General features: G+C 36.3%; 1 protein-coding gene across 1 annotated transcript in view; it reads right to left on the reverse strand.

Moving 5' to 3' along the window:
* Positions 1-12,573, reverse strand: part of LOC106879200 (forkhead box protein N3) — a 383,457-nt gene that overhangs the window by 63,575 nt on the left and 307,309 nt on the right. Inside the window, exon 4 of the mRNA XM_052966714.1 lies at positions 11,479-11,630. Coding sequence (XP_052822674.1) covers positions 11,479-11,630 — 152 coding nt within the window. The remainder of the gene's footprint in view (positions 1-11,478; positions 11,631-12,573) is intronic.

Genomic DNA, 12,573 nt, shown 5'->3' on the forward strand with positions numbered 1-12,573 from the left:
AGAGAGAGAGAGAGAGGGAGAGAGAAAGAGAGAGGGAGAGAGAAAGAGAGAGAGAAACAGAGATAGATAGATATAAATAAATATAGATATATAAATATATGTGTATATATATAAAATATGATATAATAGATTACATCATTAGCTTAGCTAATGACGTCTCTAGACTGGTTTCACACCCTTAAGTAGTTGGTAAGTAGTCACAGTCAGTTGCTCCTTAGTGTGGAGCAGTGAATGGGGGGGGGGGGTGATTAAAACGGAATTAAGACGTTGGTTGTAGTGTGTGTGTGTGTGTGTGTGTGTGTGTGTGTCACAAAAGTGGTGGTGTAGATGGTGAGAAGTTGGTGGAAAAAGTTAGCTATAATCAGCAATAGCGTTGATGACGACGACGATGTCAATGTGTGCAAGTCAACCTTCACTAAACAAAGATCTATATATAATAAATGGCTATTCCAGCCGTGGCCATCCTTCCTTAAAGTACTGTAGATCTTAATTCTTCAATGTTTCCTTACCTACGACGGTGGGAGAACAGAATTTGAAGGAATTCTTGGCTGTTGTTTCTAGTGTGTCGAGCGACTGACTACGTTGGAGCTCCCGTCGTCCCAGGCCACGCCAAGCAGATATAATACAGGGTGTCCACAAAGTCTGGGTACATGGAGATTAACACATACTTTAAGAAATTATTATTTCTTACATTTAATTGTTTATGTTATGATTTTATTTACTCCACTCCGTGTACCCACACCTTGTGGACACCCTGTATGACCAAAGCCATTCCAGCAATTGTCACCTAGCCTTTTTACCCGGAACCATATTAGCCAACGTCTTTTTTAAATTTTTTTTATTTTTTTGCTTGACCGGAATCCTATTATTTCCAGCAGGTCGGGTGACTATGTTGAGGAGAGAAGAGAGAGATGTGTGTGTGTGTGTGTGTAAGTAATGATATAATGGCCACAGTGAAGTTGCTGAACAATAACAATAAATGGTGGTGGTGGTGATGGTGGTGGTGCTATCGGCTGCTGACAACGATGGTGATTGTTATTCATTAAGTAGATGATGATGGTGGTAGTAAGGCTGGTAGTGGTGGTGGTGGTGGTGGTGGTGGCGGCGACGGGGATAGATGTAGTGAAGGTGACGATGGATAAATAAGAGCAGCAGAAAACGTAAAGCAAATAACGCTAGCAGCAATTGTTGGCGGCGGCGGTGATGACGCCGGCGGCAATGGTGAGCAGGAAGCTAGAGGCGCGAGGTGTAATAAGTGGTGAATTGATCCGACTTAATGATATTTAAGACAGATTTAAACAGGTAAACTGTACTAATGAAACACACAGAGATACAGATACACACACATACACCTATGAGTGTGTATGTTTGTATAAACACCTCGGATAAACTCTACCAGCTGACGCAAAAAAATAACAATATAACATCTGTAATGAGCGAATAAAAAAGACACACACACACACATACATACATACATAACACCATTAACACGTTGGCTAAAGCATGACAAAAATAGATAGAGATCATTCGTTTGACTAACAGACATATAGATACATTTCGGCTAACAACAACAACGAGGAAACAATACGGCTATTTTGAGTTATAGAAATCACAGCAAGTAAGAAATAGCCAAAGCAATGAAAACAAACCGCAAAAATAAACTGCTGTAGAGCTGTTAACGCAGTTGTCGATTATTTTTCCTTTTTACACTGTTTTTTTTTTTCTATTGTAGTTTTTCTAACCTTAGAAGATACAATAACAGTAAATAGATATACATCTGTAATACAGAAACTAATGCACATACATAACACAATACAATGGATACGAACAGCAATTTAAATCAATATCTCACTATCAGAACCTACGTGAAAAAACAAACATTAAGGAATATTAGCAGCAAGAATGAGGGAATTAGCGGACAGTCGATCGAAGAAATGCCAGAACCAAACGAAAACGGCACCAGTGTTCAGAGTAGCAGCAAAGAAAATCTTTCTGTAATCTTGAACAACCGAGAGTTCAGCCATGGGGTAAAGAATGGATGTATCGATGTGTTAATGAATAACAACAAGAATAAGCTATTAGAAGTCAGACAACAATTTGGACAACAGAAAAGGATCGAAGACTGCTCTAATCTCGAGAATAGTCTCCATGCCGATGATAATGGGACGAATGAAAGTGATGCGGGAAGTGACGAAGAACAAGATCTTACTTTCAGTGGAGAAAGCCAGCCAACATCAGAAGGAGAGGACAAAACTACGTATTACAGTTCAACGAACAATGCCGAAACGAGTTCGATATCCGATGAGACAGACTTGACTCTTCAAGCAAACAGTGATATGGAAGAAGACTGTGTAAACTTTGCAGACGATAATGAACACTGGTATGTGAATGAACCCACGTGGAAATATGTGTGGAAGTCATATTCCGATAACGACAAGACGAAAGGCGAATATGTCTGGACCAAAGTTAAAAACGAAAATGGCAGCAAGGAGATTTATTGGGGAAATATACGAAATATGGAGGATGAATGGATACCGCAAACAGTTCCTATTAAAGAGAAAAGAAGCTGGGTGCCGAAACTAATAGCAGGGAAAGAACATGGCGAAACTATCTGGTACTACATGATGCCATATATACCCAAAACAGTTGAAGCTAGGAAACGAACATTGGAACACATTCCACAACTAATCAAAGATAAAGGGACAAGCAGTTGGCTTTCTCAGTTGAAGTTTACGAAGAAGGGAAATAAAACCGTCTGGTACTGCAAGCTAACACCGGCACCTGAAGAACCAGAAGATAAAAAGAGCATTTCCTCAACAACAACAACACCACGGATTAATAGTAATAATGGTCCAATGTTGGCTGCTGCTCCTGTAATACTTCCCCTACCAGAATTTTCAGCTGCCAAGGAAGAAAAAACCAAAGATAAAAATTCTAATTTACCGGAACTGAGGAAAATAGCAGGTAAGCCGAGTCAATGGTTTTCAAAGTTAATCAAAGACACCGACAACACTCAGGAACCGAAATGCAGCCAAGCAACCGATGTTTCGTCAATACACGAACCTGTTCCTCGCAATGTATCTGAAGAGGTAAGACACAACAACTGCGATGGTAAAAAACACAACAAGCTTCAGTTACTGGAAAATATAACACCTTTCTCGAAAGAAGCAGGCTTAAAAAAGAAAAAAATACAGACAGACAGTAAGAGTGTTTGGTACAAAGATATTCTCCAAGAATCAGACGATTTCCATGACAAAAAATAACGCACGCACACAAATGAAGGGCACTCGCGCGCACACACTCACAAAACAGAAAGATGAATACACACACACACACACTGCACTTGGCTTAGCACTTTGCCTGTCCTGCATATCATATGTGACACCCAGGACATATTTATCTGACATTCTTGTACCAGATTAAATTGGGATTTCTGAAAGGAAAGCTTTATATTACCCAGAACGTGTGAAACAAACTAAAAGTCTGAAAACAAGCGTGGAAGTTAAGGGCAAAACTTAAGGAAATGCTCTGGACAGGCAAAGGGTTAACAAATCGTGCTCTGTCTCCCTAGCATGAAAAGTAAACTAATCATGAAATATCAGTTAAGTAGAAAAAAAGAAACTGCCATAGCCAATTTACATACATGCAAAAAAATATCTCCCTATTTTGTCACTTAGGTTTCAAAAAGTCTGTAAAATAAAGCCATTTTCACACCACACAACTGCTCCCTGTCGTCTGACATGAAACTGTTCATATTTCACTATTTTAATCTTAGTTTCATGTTCAAAATAAACCAAAGCAACATTTACGCTGATCTCATGTATTTCTGAGTTCAAATAGCACACCAAAAAAAAAAGAAGAAAAGAAAAAGAAAAATCTTTAAAAAAAAAAGCCGCCAAATCGTGGAGCTACATTTTCTAACCATGCCTTTCACACACACACATACACACACGAAGAATGGTAACAGTGACTTCGAAGTTTCCGCCTGCTAGCTTTCATTGTTTCTATTATTATTATTATTATTATTATTATTATTATGACATAAAAACATTAATACAGTCATACATATCTTTCGACTTTTTCTATCCTAAAAGATTATTTAACTCAATATTTATATGTTGTAATTTATAGCTTCATCTACTTCGAGTTCTACACTTAAAAATGATTTCATATACACATACAAAACAGAAAGAAATTTAAAATACTAGGTCAGCACCTTAAAGATATTGCATATAAGAAAACGTATCATTTCTGGAGCAACTTCTACAAAGAGGTTTGATCTGCTGGAAATAGCAGTAAAATTTCGTTAGCAATCACACCGTTTTTTTGTTTTTTTTTTAAGTAATGATACCTTGAATAATGTGATCTTCGATACATTATGCATGCAGGATAAGGCGAGATATCCCAAATGGATGTTTTTGGTCATACGATCAATGCGCTGCAACCTTGCGGTACACTTTTATTCTTTTCAAAAATCGGCGGCACACCTGAACTAAAAATATAGCTAAAAGTATAGCGAAAAAAACTATATTCAGGTTACACTGCGGCACACCAGTATGTCACGGCATACCGAACTCTGTCATAGATCTATTTGTTCAGAGCTGAACTGACTGTTAAATAATAGCCTCGGAATTCCGGATTAAGTACCCCTGCCCCAAACATTTAAGAGGATTGCCTGTCCACCAATATAAATTTTTTTTTTTTTTTTTTTTTTGTTTCTTAATGTGAGAAACGAACAAATGTGTAAAAGAACGCGTCCTCAAGATATACTTGTGTTGCATATAAAACCTGTATTACTGACAGTGTCTTCTGCTAGAATTACACCGGGCCGGGTCAAATGATATCCTATGTAAATTTGGTAGAAGGAAACTTCTGAAAGCACGTCGTATGTGTGTCTTTATTTACCTATTGTCCGCCGTCCGTTGCTTGACAACCGGTGTTGCTCTGTTTACGTTCACTAATGTAGAGGCTCGACAAAAAGAAAGCGATGGAATAAGTACTAGACTTTTAAAAAAATCTACGGGGATCGATTTTATCGACTCTTTAAAACCTCCAAAAAGGTGCCCTAGCATGGCCAGTCCAATGACTGAAACTAAAAAAAAAAAAGAGTTAGTGTGTATGTATGTGTTTGTGCGCGCATTTTTCTGTTACTTTAAACTTTAATAAAAGTTATGAGAAGCAGCAAACACTACCTTCTTTATAAAACACACAAGCACATATTTATGTATTTTGAAAGAATACAAACGAAATTGAGAAAATAACTGTTTTCATTTTGCTTACTACAGAGATTTACTTCTGTTTGTGATACATGTTTTTCTTGTCCGCCCCGCCGGCCCGACGCTTCTTTTCTTTCAAGTTCCATAAATACACACACACAGAGAAAGAATGAAGTTAATGGTTTATCGTACAAACATAAAACACAACAAAACAGATTAATGAACTTAAAATACGTTGAGAATGTTTCTTCTTAATAGATTTACAACAGTGTTCTCTCCCTCTCTCCATAAGTTGATATTAAGTTTCGATTGAAGACAACTTAATTAGCGTTAAATTAAACATTCATTTTATAAGAGCTATCTAATTAGCTCTCTCCTACACACACACACACACACACATACATACATACACACTGTATGTATACACACACCACGTGTACATGCCTGAGAGGGAGAGAAGTTTCTGTTTACACATATTAACCACTTCCCTAATACTATTAACCGTGTGTGCGTGTGTATGTTAGTTTAACAGTCAAACGCTCGATCAATCTCCTATCACAGTTCGCTATCTTAACTATATCGATAGCTAGGGAACATGAATGTGTCAAAATATATATATGGAAGAATTATACATCAATAATTCTATAATACCAGCCCGGTTCCCAACCAATCTACGTCTGGCCATTTTCTTGTCCTGACCATCGATCTGCTTAGTTAACCGCTATACACAGCAAGATTAAGCAACGTGCTATAAAGAAGACCCTTGATGTTAGTGAACGCATAAACGGTTTTTATTTGTTTGTTGGTTTGCATACTTCCCTCCCCCCTTTCTTTCTTTCTTTCTAACTTACATAAAATACACATAACTTTTTCCAGAAGCCACGTGTTTCATTCGAATTATTTCTACCAGAAATATTAACAAAATAACAGTGTTTCCCACATAGACATTTAGGTTTATCTATCACTCTTTGCAAGGAAGTTGTCCACCTAATGGTGACTGTCGCTCTAATTAGATGTTTAACGTTAGATTAAATGATTGTACACATCACTAATCACACGTGGTATATAATTATGGACCAGAATCTACTTCCAACTGGCAGACAAAGGAGATCAGGACGACTGACAAACTGTGGTCAGAAATTGAACCGTATTGATTTGGAACGTTACTTTTATTCCTGGCGGCTAACTGGACTGTCGAGAAATACAACGAAACATCAGTAGCAAAATTAACATACGGACGGAAAGTCCAATACTTTTATTATTAGGAACATGTCTTTCTTAAATATATAACGTGAATGAGGTATACTTAAATGACATTGAGGGGTAAATCTATATTGCTGACAACGGATTTCAGTTTGGAAACTCACAGCCAAGAATTAAACAAAATCTTGAGAATGGGGGAAATGGTAACATTCAATGCTTTAACCATCAAGAATCAATATACAACAAAAACATTTATCTATGTATACCTAAAATATGTTGTGTGTATGTGTAGGTGCAGTTGTGGCTGTATGGTAAGAAGATTACTTCTAAACCGCATGGTTTCAGGTTCAGTTCCACTGTGTGGTACATTGGGCAAGTGTCTCCTACTATAACCTAGGGCTGACTGGAGTTTTGTGAGTGAATTTGGTAGACGGAAACTGAAAAGAAACCTGTTGTGTGTTTGTGTTAATCACTCACCACCACCTGACAACCGGTATTGGTGTGTATATATCTCTGTAACTTAGCAGTTCAGTAAATAAAACCAATAGATTAAGTATCAGGCTTAAGAAAAAAAAAGTACTGGAGGTCAATTCATTTGTCTAAAAAAAATATTTGAAGGAGTTGCCCTAGCATGGCCACAGTATAATGCCTGAAACAAGTAAAAGGCAAAAGAAAAGATATATATTTATTTCGTTTTGGTATTTGCTTTGCAAGATTCTTTGTGTGGGTTTGTGTGTTGAAGCATATTCTGTTATATCTGAAGAGAGTAATTTTCTTTTTTGTGCCTTATAATTTAACACACTCACCGGTAAAATATCTCAATCTTTCTCACAGAACCCCTAGGAAACCAGGTTGAGAAATGCTGCTTCAGAGTGTGCTTTTTTTTTTCAGATATATGGATACATTGACAATACACATGCACACATGTATGTGTAGTATGGCCAAATAGTTAATAAGCTAGCTCCCAACAAGTTCTAAGACTCAACTTTGTAATACAAGTTAGGTGTGTGCAGGATAGCTAAAATCTAAAACAGGTATACGTGGGTGTAGTATCTGTACATAGCTGTAACACGTATATGTGCAGTTGCATTAAGAAATACACACATATATAGAGGTGACAATGTTTGTTATTCCAATCCTTATAGGAAAATTCACATAACCATATTGAAAATTCTTCAGTTCTTTTCCCCTCATTCATTTGTTCACTCACATTCACTAACTCACATTATCATTTGTTGCAAGGGTTAAATGGTTTATCTTAATTAATTTATGTTATTATCCCAAACAATTAAACATTAAGAAAGCTAGTCACTGCCACAGCCAACAACTAAAGCAGACTTGTTTCCCAAATTAGCTTAACTTGACCCTGAAAATTAGGGACATAACTAAAAGTTCGCGCTCTCTCTCTCTCTCTCTCTCTCTCTCTCTCTCTCTCTCTCTCTCTCTCTCTCTCTCTCTCTCTCTCAATCTCTCTCTCTCAATCTCTCTCTCGTGACAAATAAAAGCTGACAAAAGATCTTCTTAGGAGATTACATCTTGATCCTTTTTTCATTGATGGAATTCATGAATAAATTAAAATCCATTAGCAAGTGACGAGAAATTGTTTGTACATTATTAACTAATCGCTGAATGCAGAGTCACTACCAGTGTCACTATATTAGTTATAGGGTTTTTTTTTAATTATTATTTTTCGCCTTTTTTTTTTTTTTTTTTAAACCATGAAATGGCTGTAGAGAACAGCTGAAGGGCAGCTTGGATGGCTGTTCAAATCTCACAGGAATTTTTGTCTTTGCATTTCTGTGATGCCGACAGCATAAGCACAAAAAATGTATTAAGGTGGTAACTGGTTCCAAGGCCAGCAGTTGTGCTCTGTTATCTATATTGTGTTGGTCCACCTCCTCAGGGTGAGACATTCAATGTTGTAAACAATACCAGTACTGTTGAACTAATGGCAGAGCTTTTAAGCTGTTACTTGGCTCACTGAAAATTTCCTATTTTTATTTTGTGTGCATGTAGAGAGAGAGAAGGGGAGTCGGGAATAATATATAAGATCAATATTGAACTGCTAAGATATACTTTTTTTTTTTCAAATTTATAAATTGCTTTTGCTTTAAGTTATTTTATATTTCTGCAAATTACCTAGGCCATGTGTTTTATGCTTTGTATATGTCTAGGTCTCTTGGCTGCTGAAGATGGGATAAAACAATTGCTGTGATGATGATGCCTATTGAGGCAGAAGCATGTATCCACAACTGTCCTCTTGGCTCCAGGCAAGCCAGTTCTTTCCTTCATGAGATTGTCTCCCCTTCACATATAGAGCCAAGCATAATTGTCAGCTGCCTCTAGTGGACATGGATTATTTAAATAAATCAAGAATTTGTTGTATGGTATTTCATATACCTGTATTTACCTATGTGGTTCATATACATGCCACCGGCTACTTAGTTATTTTTCTTAGCTTATTTTTTGTTTAAGATGTGTGTGTATATATATATATATATATATATATATATATATATATATACACATATGCACAGCATCTGCATCTCCGATAGTTAAAAGAAGTTCAGCCTGCAACCAAGGCTTCATCTTACTGTGTGATGTCGTGGGCAAGTGTCTCCTGCCTTGTGAGTGCAATCTGTTGGGCAGAAATACTGAAAGGTGTGTTTGTGTGTCAGCCCATATTCTAGGGTCACATCAAATAAAAGTGTTGTTTATGCTGTGCACTTTTACATGCAATACTTAGCAGCTTGACAAATAGAGGTTAATAAAATAAGCACTTGACTAAAATAATTTACTGGGGTCAATGATGATCACATAAAAAATTTTTTTTTTTAAACCATAATCCTCTAGTATTAAAATCTTTAAGTTTGATCATTAAACAAGATTCAGTATGAATTAAATATGAAGAAGGAAAATGAAAGAAAACTAATAAAAAGCATTTCTGAAAACTGAAATTTTCATCACATCAACTTTTGTACTGGGTTTATTTTCTTCTTTACCATTTAACCACTAAGTAGCAAGCAACGAACAAATAAAATCAATAGTAAAACAGGAAAAAAAAAAAAAAATTCAAAATAACTTCTTGTCTTTAAAATGGAAAGAATACAAGCATTTATACATACAGACAGCATACATACATGCAGATACACACATTTCCACCACCACCACCATCACTTTTCTATAATAAAAGTTTATTTTTAGCATATGGTAAAGAATTTTGTTGTCTCTCATTCTCCTTCAAATTACAAGATGATGATAATAATAATAATAATAATAATAATAATAATAATAATAATAATAAAGCTGGACTCTCGTGTCGGAGTGTTCAGCATTTGCTGAATAACCTTCACAAATGTTTATAGTGATCAAATGACCTTGTTAGCTCACTCTCTTCATCAAATCAATGTTGAGCGAACAGATGCACTGACAGAGGCATAGTGGCTGAGTTCCTTCCAAGCGAGCCTCACAGAGGTGGGGTGAATGAGTTCCTTTCAAGCGTTGGACCTCATGGAGGCACAGTGGCTGAGCTCCTTTTGAGTGTAGGGCCTCATGGAGGCAATGACCAAGACCTTTGGCATTATGTTGTGCTTGAGAAGACACATCAAGCCAAGCAAAATCGCAGTCATGGCAGATACCGGTGTCATGCCAGTGGCACATAAAAGCACCCATTACACTCTCAGAGTGGGTGGCATTAGGAAGGGCATCCAGCTGTAGCAAACCATGCCAAATCAGACTGGAGCTTGGTGTGCCAGCCCGGTCAAACCGTCCAACCCATGCCAGCATGGACAATGGAAGCTAAATGAAGATGATTTGGTACCGTGATATATTGTTACACACACACACACACATCATCATCATCACTGATGATACAACAATTCCCAAGCATGACTGACTGAGACTAGGGAGCCATATTCACAACTGATAGAAGTCAAGAGGCTGAATTAGATGCTAAAATTGCAGGTGCTGGTACAGTAATGTACAATCTCCAGTGTTCAATCCTCAGGAGATGTTGGCAGAAAAACCAAACTCACTCTCTACAAATCAATATCCATGCCGATCCTTACCTATTGCCGTAAATATTGGGTTCAAATTTTGTTAGGATCAATTTTTTCCCTTTCATCTTTCAGATGTTGATAAAATAAAGGAGCAGTCAAGTACTGGGAGTGATCTAATTGATTATGCATCTCCAAATTAGCTTTGTGCCAATGTAAGAAATTATCATTATTAATTACTAATTAAGCAGTAGTAATTATAAATAATTTGACTAAATAACTTTCAAAGTTTTGTTTTTCTATATTTTCAGTTCAAAACAAAAGGAGGTCAACTTTATCTTCCATCTTTCTGAATTTGTAGCTGATTAACACCAGGTTAACAGAGTAGGCTCATGATCAAAAAAGCCTTCCAACCATGACTGATTCATCTTTTATTCAGACAATATAGCCATGACCATACTATTCAATGTATCTCTTTTAAGATGCTTGAGTATTCCTTTGAAGATGTTTAACTTATTTCTAACATAAAAATTACCTTATAGAAGTCTCCTTTTCCTGCTGGAGTTCATTAAAAAAGCAGCACTCATGTAGCTCATTAATCAATTCTAGCTAGTTGTTAAGCAGTGGGGTGGGATAAGCAAACACACACACACGACAAGCTTCCACACAGTTTCCATCTACCAAGTTCACTCACACAGTATTGATCAACCTGGAGCTTTAATAAAAGGCATGTGCCTAACGTGCCAGACAATAGGACCAAGCCTGAAACTACACAGTCGCAAAGCAAGCTTCTTAACTACACAGCTAAGCCTGTATTTATAAGCCATGGATTTTTTTCATCTGTTTGTTTTTTTAAGTGTGCAAGTTTAAGTTGCCGACCATCTCAACCAATAAATATGAAAACTCAACCCCTCAACCAACTAGGGTAAAAAAAAACAAAAACAGAAAAACAAGGCCATTCTAATGAACATAAGAGTTTCAGTGTTCTTCAAGGAAGGAAAGGCAAGGAACAAGACAATTTGCGATGTAAGAAATTAGAACATGAAAAAAAAAAAAAGACTTACTATTGATTACTATTGGAGTTTGTTTGAGCTGTCTGATTACCGGCCAGCATCTGTAATTGATGGTAAGGGTGGTATGGCGTTTTACGTAGGGCCTGGAGCAGGTTGGGTCGATAATCAGGATCAATGCACCAGAGAGAACCCTTGCCAATACTCTGAAAAGGAAAGAGAACAGAAACTATTTAATAACAGTAAATCTGTAGTAATAATTGGTTAAGATATTTATCAAACAGCTGTTGTTGCTGTTGGTGGTGCTGCTGTTTATCTAAGGCCAGGATCAATGGGATTGGAACCATTATCATCCCATGTTTCATGCAGTCTTGTATCAAAGGGTATATTATTCATTTTTAAAGGTATTTACATCCCTGTATCTTAGCAGTTTGGCAAAAGAGACCAATAGAATAAGTATCATGCCTTAAAAAAAAATCCCTTAAGGCAGTGCCCCAGCATGGCCAGTCTAATGACTCAAACAAGCAAAATATATATATATATATATATATATATATATATATGTATATATACACACAAATTAAATTTCAGAAAATGGAGAAGCAACATTAATATAATTTAGTAACTGGAAAAATTCAACATGTTCACTTACAGCTGTTTCGATTTTGCCCAAAAGAATTAAATTCCAGCAATTAAAACATTTTATTGGGCAAAATCTCATCACAGGAGTAAAGAAGATATCATTAGGTTATTACATGTTATTCTTCCAAAGCATCTCAACAGACTCCCATGCTCACAGTTTATAAATTATATTAATGCCACTTCTCCATTTTCTGGATTTTTTAATTTGAACGTTTATAAAGCAAGATTTATATTTAAACTTATTATTTTAGAAATATTACTATTCACAACAAAATAATAGGTAACAAACCAGTAATTCATTGGATATTTTCTATCCCTTAAGGTCGTTCATATATATATATATATATAAAATTATAATACAGGGTATCTAAGAGATACTGCCACGCTGAAAAATAGCAGTCAAATCTTGACTCTAAACCACTTAGAGTCAAGATTTGACTGCTATTTTTCAGCATGGCGGTATCTCTTAGATACCCTGTATTATAATTTTAAATAATTATTACCTTT

Source organism: Octopus bimaculoides, chromosome 3 (genome assembly GCF_001194135.2).
Source record: "Octopus bimaculoides isolate UCB-OBI-ISO-001 chromosome 3, ASM119413v2, whole genome shotgun sequence".
In the NCBI taxonomy this organism is placed as follows: domain Eukaryota; kingdom Metazoa; phylum Mollusca; class Cephalopoda; order Octopoda; family Octopodidae; genus Octopus; species Octopus bimaculoides.